The sequence below is a fragment of the Malaclemys terrapin genome, chromosome 1, assembly GCF_027887155.1.
Source record: "Malaclemys terrapin pileata isolate rMalTer1 chromosome 1, rMalTer1.hap1, whole genome shotgun sequence".
Taxonomy (NCBI): Eukaryota; Metazoa; Chordata; order Testudines; family Emydidae; genus Malaclemys; species Malaclemys terrapin.
In genome coordinates, this window is record NC_071505.1 from 73,300,613 (window position 1) to 73,313,955 (window position 13,343).

General features: G+C 41.4%; 1 protein-coding gene across 2 annotated transcripts in view; it reads left to right on the forward strand.

Moving 5' to 3' along the window:
• ACSS3 (acyl-CoA synthetase short chain family member 3) overlaps positions 1–13,343 on the forward strand; it is a 122,118-nt gene that overhangs the window by 103,070 nt on the left and 5,705 nt on the right. For both annotated transcript variants that reach the window (XM_054027343.1, XM_054027352.1), the window contains 3 exons: positions 4,608–4,689; positions 5,729–5,851; positions 13,165–13,264. In XM_054027343.1, coding sequence (XP_053883318.1) covers positions 4,608–4,689; positions 5,729–5,851; positions 13,165–13,264 — 305 coding nt within the window. The remainder of the gene's footprint in view (positions 1–4,607; positions 4,690–5,728; positions 5,852–13,164; positions 13,265–13,343) is intronic.

Here is a 13,343-nt window from a genome sequence, read left to right on the forward strand (position 1 = left end):
ATCAATGATTTAGATAATGGCATAGAGAATACACTTATAAAATTTGTGGATGATACCAAGCTGGGAGGGATTGCATGTGCTTTGGAAGATAGGATTACAATTCGAAATGGACAAACTGGAGAAATGGTCTGAAGTAAATAGGATGAAATTCAATAAGGACATGTAAAGTACTCCACTTAGGAAGAAACAATCAGTTGCACACATACAAAATGGGAAATGACTGCCTAGGAAGGAGTACTGCGGAAAGGGATCTGGGGTCATAGTGGATCACAAGCTAAATATGAGTCAACAGTGTAACACTGTTGTAAAAAAAGCAAACATAATTCTGGGATGTATTAGCAGGAGTATTGTAAGCAAGACACGAGAAGTAATTCTGCTCTACTCTGCGCTGATTAGACCTCAACTGGAGTATTGTGTTCAGTTCTGGATGCCACATTTCAGCAAAGATGTGGACAAACTGGAGAAAGTCCAGAGAAGAGCAACAAAAATGATTAAAGGTCTAGAAAACATGACCTAAGATTGAAAAAATTAGTTTGTTTAGTCTAGAGAAGAGAAGACAGAGAGGGGACATGATAACAGTTTTCAAGTACATAAAAGCTTGTTACAAGGAGGAGGGAGAAAAATTGTTGTTCTTAACCTCTGAAGATAGGACAAGAAGCAACGGGCTTAAATTGCAGCAAGGGCGATTTAGGTTGGACATTAGGAAAAACTTCCTAACTGTCAAAGTGTTTAAGCACTGGAATAAATTGCCTAGGGAGGTGGTGGTCTCTCCATCATTGGGGATTTTTAAGAGCAGGCTGGACAAACACCTGTCAGGGATGGTCTAGATCAGGGACGGGCAAACTTTTTGGCCTGAGGCCTGCATCGGGCTTCAGATATTGTATGGAGGGCCGGTTAGGGGAGGCTGTGCCTCCCCAAACAGCCAGGCATGGCGTGGCCCCTGCCCCCATTCACCACCCCGCCCCGCTTCTTGCCCCCTGATGGCCCCCCCGGGACCCCTGCCCCATCCACCCCTCCTGCTCTCTGTCCTCTGACCACCCCTGGAGCCTGTGCCCCTAACTGCCCCCTGCTACTCCAGCCAACCCCCTTCTTCCTTCCTGATGGCCCCCCCAGGACCCCTGCCCTATCCAACCATCTCTTCTTCCTGTCCCCTGACTGCCCTCGGAACCCCCACCTCTGACTGCCCCCCATCCAACCCCTCCTTTTCTTCCTGATTGCCCCCTCCCGGACCCCTCCTCCATCCAAGCACCCCTTCTCCTTACCGCCCCGGAACCCCCGACCCCATTCAACCCCCCTGTTCCCGGCTCTCTGACCACCCCCACCCCTATCCACACCCCCAGCCCCTGACCACTCCCTGAACTCCCCTGCCCTCTATCCAACCCCCCCTCCCCCACTCCCTGCCCCCTTACTGTGCTGCCTGGAGCACCGGTGGCTGGCAGTGCTCCAGCTGCGCCGCCCGGCTGGAGCCAGCCACGCACCGCGCAGCAGAGAGCACTGGGTCAGGCTGGGCTCTGAAGCTGCACTACCCCAGGAGCTCGCAGCCTCACTGCCCAGAGCATTGTTCCCGTGGTGCAATGAGCTGAGGCTGCAGGGGAGGGGGAACAACGGGGGAGAGGCCGCGGGCTAGCCTCCTGGGCCAGGAGCTCAGGGACCGGGCAGTACGGTCCCGCGGGCCAGATGTGGCCCGCGGGCCATAGTTTGCCCACCTCTGGTCTAGATAATACTTAGTTCTGCCTTGAGTCCAGGGGACTGGATTAGATGACCTTTCAAAGTCCCTTCCAGTTCTATGATTTTATGAAATTAGCATGAGGCAACTTGTCTCTCTTTCTTCTTCTGTGAGCCTAAAATCTTTGGACATGAACGTTAATTAACTGAGGGTTCATTTTGAAATGATTGTTATAATGACCTCCAGCTTCCATTAGCAAAGGCAGCCTGATGAGGAGACCGATATTTTATCACAAAATCTGACCTTTCTGTGATTATATATAATATGTATATATATATATGTGCATGTTTATGTGTGTAACCATTATTATTAGCAAAACAGAATGTTGTCTGTTCTCATAAGGAACATTAGCAAAGAAAAATCAAGCGAAAATTCCACTGCTGGGGGAAACCAGAATCCTTGTATCTGTAGACTGTAAATGTCACAAGCCTTCTGTATTTATTTTTAGAGGCAATTACCAGTACTTCTGTCTCCCTGGCTACTGTCACTCTTTACACCAGTAGTGGGCAACATGCGGCCCATCAGGGTAATCTGATTGCAGGCCGCGAGACATTTTGTTGATGTTGACCGTCCACAGGCACGGCCCCCTGCAGTTCCCAGCAACAAACAAAAAACCCACACACAATCCTGACATTATTACTAATGTCTTTAGAAATTCTTGCACTCTAAGCAAGACTTATGCAAATGACCTGGTGCTATGCATGAGGTAGTTTAGTCGCTAAAGTACTGATCTACTGCTATTGACCAATCAAGAAATCAGGATTCCCTGATGTCATATGTTACATATTTCTTCTGGTTTTAATTTTCAGAAATCATATTTACAAAACATCAAAATGAGGTTCTTATTTTAGAAATATGATGGGTTCTTCTATTTAATCACTAAATTGGGAGTGTTTGTATGCAACTCTGGAGAAATCATTAATGACTGTCAATGTGTAGTATCCTTTCTCTCTATCATAAGGACATCTCAGACAAATAAATTAAAGGTGCAAAACTTGAATTCTTATACAGTTAGCAACCAGGCAACAAACATGGTAATTACCGTTCTCTCATGGTTTCTCTTGAATCTGAACAAGAATTTTTTCTTTAAAGCTCTCACATTTCCAAACACATGGCTTGATCCATTCCTGGGTTTCTTCAAGCAATATGTCCACAAAAATGGGGTTACTCTTTTGCAAAGCAACTAGTACTCCCACTCTGTTTGGGCACCTGAAGCTGTCCAATAAACCCACCAAAATGGGCAATGTGGGGAGTGGCTAGATACCCCATGGATGCTCATACACTTTACTGGGAAGTGTCCCATCAGCTGAACCCCTGACCACATCCTGTTGCCAAATACACCCTTCTGGTCCTCTTAAAGTGAATCACGTGGAGGATAGCTGAGTCTGACCCTGAGAGGCCCCCATCATCTTAGGAAGAACAGTGATGATTTAGATTATTTTGCCATGGCTTATTCTGTTAATACTTTCTATAGAAAAAAGGAAATTGTCCTTTTGTGCTGATAAAAGTAAAGCCTGTAGTGTAGATGTGGTTGACCTGCTAACACTGTTTCCTGTGGGCTAAAATCCCACATGCAGTTTATATTTATCACTACGAACACTGCTACACTACTGGGAATGTTTCAGTGCTGGAGGTATTGTCCTTTGGATAGTGTTATGAATCATAGTGGCGTTTGTCAGTGTTTGGTGACTGCCAGGGTGAAAGTGAAGATCCCATGTATGAGGTATTACTTGTGAGTAATACATCCATCCCAAACTCATGCCAGGGAGACCTTTTATGCCACATAATTGAATTGATCTAATATATGCATGCACACTCTCTCTCTTCCCTCTTGTGCATCTCTCTCCCCCACCCTGCTTTCAGAGTTAACCTGTATAGAATCCCAGTTCAACACCCCCCTCTCCCCCCGAATTTATATTTTTTAGGGTTAAACCTAGTTTCCTTGAACTTTTTATCGACAGTCAACTCTGTGGAATTTAAAAAATCACCATTTCTCCTTGTCAGCCCAGGAAGCTTTGCAGCTTGTTCCCATCTGACAGGAATTATGTATGTGGAATACTCCTTCTCTCATCTTCATCACATTCAGATGCTGACTAAAGTGGCAGAAAGGAGCACATGTTGAAAACTCAGCTCATGGTGCATTTCAACTTTTGTCATTTCTGTTTTCTTCTATGAATTAAACCCAAATTATTTTATTTTTGAAAATATAGGTTTTTACCTCTTTCCATTTTCCTCCCCCCAATAATTCCTACAGTTTAATCCGCATAATTTCACTTCATTTTTGTACAATTAAAATAACTATAATCACCTGAAAATTCTGTGATCCAGAGCCTCATGACGTTGAAGTCAGTGGTGCTGGGTCAATTTACACAAACTGAGGATCTGATCGTATGTGTGTGTGTGTGTGTGTGTGTACATATGTCTTGTATGTATTGTAAAATGTCTGTATCCATATAGAAGATACTATATGTATTTGTGCCAGGGGCTTTATCTTGGGCAATGTTTTAAACTGAATGATGACGACAGATATTTATAGCACTTTTTTCACATTTACTAGGGCAAACTTTATTTTACTATAAGTTGGAGGCCCTAGTGTTCTATAAAATGTATCAGCTAGCTGTATCTTCAAGTTTAGAACTATATGAATGTGATTTAACAATAGTTTATGAAATACATAACTTTCAGAATCATCTGTCACTAAGCAATATAGGTGTTAAGGGAACTGTCATCCAATTGCATAATCCTCATATGTTTACCTGAGTGTGCAATATGAATGCAGTTCTATCACATTGTGATTATCTATTATACTATGCATCATTGAAGTTTTTAAGTTTGTATCTTATTATTCTAACTACTGCACTATTTTCCTTTTTAATGTAAGGTTGCCTTTGCCTCCTGGAGCCTTCTCGGGTCTCTGGAAAAATCAGGAAACGTTCAAGGAGTTATATTTCCAAAAATTTCCCGTAAGAATTGCAAAAGGAACTATATAAACTACCAGTAATGGTATGGCATTGAATGATCTTAGTAGTTAGGATTTTGTCATTTCTTCTTTTGATGAGAGAGCTTTGATATGTATCTCTATGTAAGATTAAAATCATTTAAAGTTAAACCTTTCATTGTGCAGAATATTAGAATGTAGTCACTCTCTTTTAAAGAAAATCTAAAATATACAGTTTGTCTTCTGTGTGGGGTAACATATGCAGGAGGGGAGCATGACTAGGGAAGGGAATCAGTTCATAGATGAATAAATTACGCTTTCCCCATCAGATCCACACATGGAAGAGATTGTACCTAAGCTGATCTCCTCCCTACGCAGAAGTGTGTGTGTGTGTGTGTGTTTCTATGCATGACCAAGGAGGAAGATTTGGTCCAAGGGTGGAAATAGCTGAGGGAACAGATTTATGTGTGGACAAGTTGTCATTTTGTGGTCTGGCAAGGTGTTGCTATCATGCTTCTGGGTCAAGATATTCCCAAAAGAAACAGGAATATCATGAGAATCTGAGTTCAATTTTGCTGCCCCATCCTTTAGAGACAACCCCCACTCTTCCTCTGGACTCAGGAGAGCCCCATCTTCCAGGGGTTCTGAGGGAGCAGTGAACAGGCTGGAAAAGGTGTGAGTGGACTTGTGGGGCATATACTGTTCCTGCTCACCCCACCGAGTTCACTCGGGGAGGGGAACCCAAGCTGTATTATGAAATAAGAACAGTGAATAAAGTGTTCCAGAATAAAATCCTTGTAATGAAAACATAATAATTGGGAAAAGAAGGAACTGCAGAGTTGATAAAGATTTTTCACCTTTAAAGTTGATGTGATCCTATTTTGCACCATGAAGGTAAATATTTTGATAATTTTTAACACATAAACTTTAGGTGGGAGGTGACTATATTAAACAGGCCAGTAACTTTTTTCATTTTGAGTGAGTCACTCATCCATTTTGCTGGTAGAACATTGCTGATGACCTTAGCATTAATACCAATTTATTTCTTGTGGTTTTATTTTCAGGGATACTATGATACCATGGATGCTGGGTACATGGACGAAGATGGCTACTTATATGTCATGTCTCGAGTTGATGACGTGATCAATGTTGCAGGTCATAGAATTTCTGCAGGTGCAATTGAGGAGGTGAGCACAAACTTAACAGTGAAAATGGGTACAAAAAAGCTGGCATCACAAGGTACGTCTACACATTGAGTGGGAGCCTGTGGAAGTGAGTCTCAGAGCCCAGGTTTCAGAGTAGCAGCCGTGTTAGTCTGTATCCACAAAAAGAACAGGAGTACTTATGGCACCTTAGAGACCAACACATTTATTTGAGCATAAGCTTTCGTGGGCCACAGCCCACTTCATCGGATGCATAGAATGGAACATATAGTGAGGAGATATGTATACATACAGAGAACATGAAAAAGTGGGAGTTCCCCTACCAACTCTAAGAGGCTAATTAATTAAGATGAGCTACTGTCAGCAGGAGAAAAAAAACTTTTGTAGTGATAATCAGGATAGCCCAGTCTCTACGCCAAAGAATAAATGGACACAAATCTGACATCAGGAATCATAACATTCAAAAACCAGTAGGAGAACACTTCAACCTCTCTGGTCACTCAGTAACAGATTTAAAGGTGGCAATTTTGCAACAGAAAAGCTTCAAAAACAGACTCCAATGAGAAACTGCTGAACTTGAATTAATATGCAAACTAGATACTATCAATTTAGGCTTAAATAAAGACTTGGAATGGCTGAGCCATTACACACATTGAATCTATTTCCCCATGTTAAGTATCCTCACACCTTCTTGTCAAACTGCCTTAAATGGGCTATCTTGATTATAATTGATTATCACTACAAAAGTTTTTTTTTTCCTGCTGACAATAGCTCATCTTAATTAATTAGCCTCTTAGAGTTGGTAGGGGAACTCCCACCTTTTCATGTTCTCTGTATGTATATATATCTCCTCACTCATTCCATTCTATGCATCCGATGAAGTGGGCTGTAGTCCACGAAAGCTTATGCTCAGAGCCCAGGTTGACAGGCTGTCACAACACCAGATCTAGGTGGGGAGGATCAAATCATCTCCCCCACCCCCCAATATGGACTTTACACAAGGTAATTTATGCGGCCGTATGAGACCCATGCCTCAAGCCCCTGGCATAAGGGGCATGTCTAAACCAGGGGCAATGGGGGGAACAGCAACAGCATGGCACTTCAGGGATTCTGCTAATTTAGGCTGCCCTTCAATATTAAGTTATTCAAGGGACCACACCGGCCCCTAGAGCAACCCAGGGTTAGCAGGGCAGAAAGATGGCTTGAAGATACGCAACACAGAATCTCACCACTGGTCTTTTACTTTTGTATCGTTAAACAAATTATTCAGGCGTTGTTCCTTATCTTTCAGACTGGATCTGAAGCTGATAAAATGGCTGGTGTTGTGAATTACCCGAAGTTTAATATTGTACTACTTTATCTCTGTGTACCATGTGAGCTTTCTTCTTTTCTTTAATTTCAGTCTCTTGTTTTTCTGTCGTCTTCCCTACTGTTTTGTAATTTTGTTCCCCTGAAAACAATATACACTTAATCACAAGAAAATGCTTAGTTTTTCAATTCACCTTTTAAACCAAGCTAAAAAAAGCTAGATTGTAGTTAGTTTACAGAGCAAACTGTTATTTAAATGAGAAAACATTAACAACAACACAATTAACTTTTCAGTAAGATCAGTAAATACAGAATTAGAAGCTCAGTGAATCTTCCTTTAATTAAATGACAGTCACCTTGTCGAGTATGAATATTTATCTCCCTTTCCATTATAGCTACATGTAGTTGAGCAAGTTTTTCCTCAGATTTTGACTATAAATCTCAACTTCATCATGTTCCAATAAGAGTTGTTTATTTCACCAAGGTTTTCTATAAGTATCATCAGGGCCCTGTGAAACTACAGAAGTTACCATTTATCCTGTTGCTCAATTAATAGTTGTTACGTATTTGTGTTTATTTCAGCTTCCATCTTGTGCTCAGTGTGTGTGTGTCTCTTTCAGCTGGAGTTGCTCACCTTTTCTTTGAAGCAAGGGATTAATATTAAAGGGATTTAGCATGACTAGTGCCCTCCTGACTGTCTGGCTGCTGCTGCTGCTGTAGAAAACAGGAATGCATCCTGTTTCAGTAACTACCATTCTAGAAACATTGCCTCTTTTTTTTATGTTTTTTCTTGTTTCTTATTTTTACAGCTTTTGAATGACTTGTGGCTGTTTCTATTTTCTATATTTCTATTTTGCATGCTTTTTAACATTTTATTGTATTTTTTTTAAACTTTCTACTAATTTTTAAAGCTCTTATCTGGTACTTATGAATATGGAACCCCCTTCACTCTTCTTCAGAATTATCTATAAACTTTTTGAACTCCATGGAGGATACCTGGTCCAAGGTCAGGTGTGGGGCCTGAAAGACTGCACTGGGAGTAGTGGCTTTAGAAGGGCTTAGTCCATAGGCAAAAAATGGGAGGCTGAGGACTTAAGGAAGGTAACTATTTACTTTGAACCTAACGGCAGGGGATGGGACCATAATGTCAAGTTCAGGGTTACAACTGTTTTTGTATGGTTTCCCTAAGTTGTATCAGTGTGTTATGTTTCCCTGAGGTGCACTGAATTTTTCATGATTTTTTTCTCTGCTTTGAATTTATTTTTATATCCCACTCCCGAGGGTTTAATTGATTAAGATTTTTCCTTTTCCTTTTGTGTGTGTTCACTTTTCTAGTGGTTGTCTCCATTTATGTGTTATATTCTATTCTTTACTCACTTACTTGTATTTTCCTTGATATATACAAAAAGCAGCTGACTGAGCAGGCAAAGGAATCTTCAGGGGGTGCTATTAAATGATAGACAAAGACTTCCTTTAATGGCAATTTGACATTTTGCAACCCAACAGTCAGGGAAGAATAGCCCTTCCTTTTAATGAGGGAATTCTTGAACCTGCAAAAGGAATTATAGACTACTCCAGCATCTCAGCAACCTGAAAGAGAATAGAACAAAAGTATTAAGGTCTCCTTAAAGGGTTAGAGTATTTTTATTCGCATCTGCTGCCATCATCTCTGTTTCCTTCCCCAGACCTGAAGAAGAGCTGTGTGTTGTTCGAAAGCTTGTACTTTTCACCAACAAAAGTTGGTCCAATAAAAGATATTATGTCACTTGGCACCATCATCTCTAGTAGTCACTGCAGCTAATGAAGGCCATCCCATGAGAAAAAGAGGCAAAGAAATTGGATCTGTTTGGTTGTAAGGATTATTCAGTGGTATCTCTTCAGGTCAGGATTGCAAACTACATAGCTATGCTAGCCAAATACAGTTATATACAATGGGACAAAATTGCAGTCATGGTTTTCTTCAAGGCAGAGATCTCAACCATGTATTTTGTTTTATCCTAATTTTATTATCAGAAGCAGCAAGATCAGTTTAAAAAGAGTCAGAGATTCCAAAAGAGAAGACTGTCCTCTTCATTCTCTACTCAACCATCTCATTCTCAGAAGCAACAGTTTTGATACTTCAGTGGAGGTTACTGCACTAGACTATGTGGATTGGTACCCGTCCCTTCCCCCTTTTGGGACCTGCCTTTCTTTTTTCAAGAGTGCTTGGACTTCAATAACATTGCGCTTTTGGGTCATCCAGACAGGATACACTCTCCAATTCCATACCATATTCCCTCTCATGCACCATTCTCATGCATCAGGAAAAACTGTCACTACAGGAGTTAGTGGAAATGATGCTGGTTCCCTTAGCCTTTGGGGGAAAGAGATTTTATTCCCCATACTTTCTTATATCAAAAAAGTATACTAGACCAGGTACTCCATAGTAGACCTTAGGCTCCTCAACATTGTCACCACCAATACAAAATTCTGACTCTGGCATCCATCATACCTTCTTTATATCCCATGGATTGGTTCAGTATACTTGATTGGTTCAGTACACTCGGTTCAGTGCAATACATCCTTTGCACAAGAAATGTTTTCATTTCCAAGTACTAGGCAATCACCATCAATTCCAGGTCTTTCCGTTCAGACTCTCAACTGCACTCCAAGTGTTTACAAAATGTCTATTGTTTGTATCCGCCCATCTTCATCATCGAGGGTTTTATGTTTACCTGTCTCTTCACAATTAGTTAATCAGGGAAGATCAACTCAACAGGTCTCAGACTCAGTAAGATGGAATCTACATCTGTTCTCAAACTTGGTTCTAAAGTTCAATCTCAGGCTCAATCTCGGCCCATACAATTCCTAGGCATACATACCTGCCTCAGGAGAAGTTCCAGAATTTATCTCTCATATTTATTTTCAAGCCTGAGATTGGTCTCAAGTACTCATATCACACCCTTTGCCAGACTGAGGATGAGACCTCTTCAGTCCTGGATCAGGTCAGTTTACTATCCAAACATCCACACAATGATCACCCCTTCATTGATGGCTAGAACCAAGCAATGTCTGTTGGGGGTGCCTTTTACTCCAATATTTCCCATTCAGATGATAGTGACCAATGCATCCACAAAGGGTTGGGGCGCTCAACTGGCTCGATTCCAGATATATGGACTCCTGTGGATTGTTCAGACCACATAAATGTTACAGAGCAGAGCAATTTGTTAGCCTGCAAAGAATTTCTTCCCTGATAAAGAACCAAACAGTAGAAGTTTTGAAAGTTTAACAGATAAAGTTACAATAACAAAATATTACATGGTACCTTGTGCGTGTGAAAATGGCTTGAGTTTATTTAAAAACTGAAACTCGTTGTATCTTCTCTGCACTCTGCTTTTCATATTATTGCAAATAACTTAATTCCATAAATAACAGGATATTTATCTTAATGCTGTGCCAGTTAAGGCAAAATATGTATAGATAATCACTGCTACCTTAAACGTATAGAAAGCTTCAGCATGTTGATATCATGTACATGTGTGCTGCAAAAATAGTGTCAATTGAACTTACAAACTAGGAAGCAAAGGAATGTTCAGTGTGTTTGTGTGAGGAGGTTTCACATACTTTATGACAGCTGCCCTGCAATCTGAGGCATGTATTATTGGATTTAGATTACTGTCTGTCATTAGTGTGGGAGCGAATCTTTGTTTTTGCAATAGGCTATTTCTTTAAAGAAGCGTTAGCTCATGCTAATGGTTTATCCTTTGGTCTTGTTGCTTAACTCTTTGTAAAAAAACAGTGGCTTGGGACAATGTTAACTCATGGTGAATTTTGTGTAAATTTTGCATACTATTTTATCAGCCAATGAGGAAAGCATTAATGGATATTATCACTAATATAATTCCTACAGGAAAGTTTGATTAAGAGTTGGACCACTCATACCAGTGGATCCAAAGAGTTTCTTAGGAGGGAAATCAAGGATGCATATCCTATAGTTTTTATAATCATTTTGGACACCTGGACCAATAGGTATATATGAAGAGCAAAACAGAGTACTTCAGGGGATATAGTCAGGATATCTATTTTGGAAAGCTGAAGTGTTTCTTGCCCAGGCAAACTGAGGTCTCGTTTTACCTGGGTTTTGACTACATTTTGAGAGGAAATGGAGAGGACTCTCAGAGATATCTGAAAGATAGTAGATGAAGGTCTGTGCATTCATTCATTTTAGCTTCCTTCAGCTGCAACATTCATGTGCAGGTTTGTACTCATTAGCAAGTTCTTACAGCACTCCATAGTGTTGCTCCATGCAGGCTTTTTGAGGCAGGAATTTTGCCTTCATATATGTTCGCACAGCACCTAGTACACCTGCCAACACTCTTCATCCACCTAAAAGTCCCTAAAGATAGCAGATTAATTTTTCTCTGATGGTGATCCACCAATGAGGACTCTTCTCCTCAATTTCAATCTCCCTTTTTCCTCTTTAAGAGGTCACCAATGAATAGTGGGGAGATTATACAGGCCATTATGATGTTTTCTTTTGTACAGTTAGGAAAGTTCCCTGAGCAGGAGATGTGACTAGGAGGGAAGGAGACACATTTTTGTAAATGTTAATTTGATACTTCAACTTGACAGACAAATGTGAAGCAGTAATAACTTGTTTTATTGTTGCTGGTTTGGATTGGCAAAAAGTAAAATTTCAGATAAATTACTTATGTAACGTTAGCGCCCTCGTGGTCAAGTGGAATCTGCTCTGCAGGCAGCTCTGTCCAACAGAAGTGCGCAGGAACGCAGCAGGGAAAGTTCCTTCCACCCCAGGGGCACTTGTTTCAACCCCCCCCCCCCTCCCGAGTAAACACACATCGGAAAAGTACAATGAATATAGGAAAGGGAAATGTTTATTTACAGAGGGATGAAAGGAAAAAAACAACGGGGAAATATAGGGGGAGGGTAAAACAGGGTTGCATTCAACTCAAGGCCCCACAGGCCCAGTGGTAGCACAGTCTGGAAGGGCAGTCACCGAGCAATGTGTCTGCACACAGAGTTCAGGAGTCCTTGGCAAAGCTCCAGTCCAGTGGTGAGTCTTGGGTGCTCCTGGTCATCTTCGGCGCCAGTAAACTACCCCCAACAAACCCCTCCGGTGCCCTCTTCTGCCGCTCTCTGCAAACCCACGCAGAGTGACAACCTCCCCACTTAACTAGCTAACAGCCTCCCTCATTATTCCCAATGCAAAGGCACTCACAGCCCCCTGCAGCTCTGCACAGCAGTGATACTGGGTCCAGCTCCGGTTTGTTCTTCTTGGGTGATTCCTCCACGGCACAGTGCTCCTCCTGGCTCCTGTCCTGGGTTGTCCCTGATCAGCCGCTCTGTCCCTCCCAGGCTTCAGGCAGGTTCTTGACTGCTTCACTCTTTGAGGGGCCTGCTTGCTGCAGCCCTTCTGTAGGGAGCTCCAGACACACCCCCTGTGGCTCTCTTCCCTTCTCTCTGCACCCCCTCCCACCAATAGCACTTCCTCCTTCTGGAACAATCAGCACTTCCCCCCTCAGGAAAAATATTTAAAAGGGCCATGCTCTCTCTAAACCCCAAAGGGGTTACGCTTATTAACATACTGCAGTTTGTGTTTCATTATAGAGTTGTAGTCTCTAGTTATGGTTGAAGAGGCTCTTTAGTTCCAAGTCCCTGCTTTCTGTACGATTGGAAAGATTACAGGTAGATTACATATCTGAATTGTGATAGATCAGATATTCAAGAATGTACCAGCACTCACTTGCTCTTTCCTTCCTGCATAACTGTGTGAAACATGGATCATAATATTGTATTAACATAACATTTTCCAGCTAAGAACCTGTGAAACGTGTTAAAATGTGACATTGTCATTTTAATATTGCTGTAAAGATGACATTTTTATTACCTTTTCAATTGTATGTTGTGTTACCTAGGGATTGTTCTTATTTCCATCCAAACACTAGATTGTCTATGCTACCTGCATATTAATTACAGTAGAATATATACTCAGCTGTTTAATTTTTGTTTTGTTTTGTTTTCTCCCTCAGTCTGTTCTTTCCCATGGAGCTGTGGCTGATTGTGCTGTTGTTGGCCAAGAGGATGCCTTAAAAGGTCTTGTCCCATTAGCACTATGTGTATTAAGAAATGGTGAGAGCTCATTACTGTTCATCGACTCGTGTCTTGTGTCACTAAGATTTGTATAATGTTGTAAAGTAGTTACAGCATC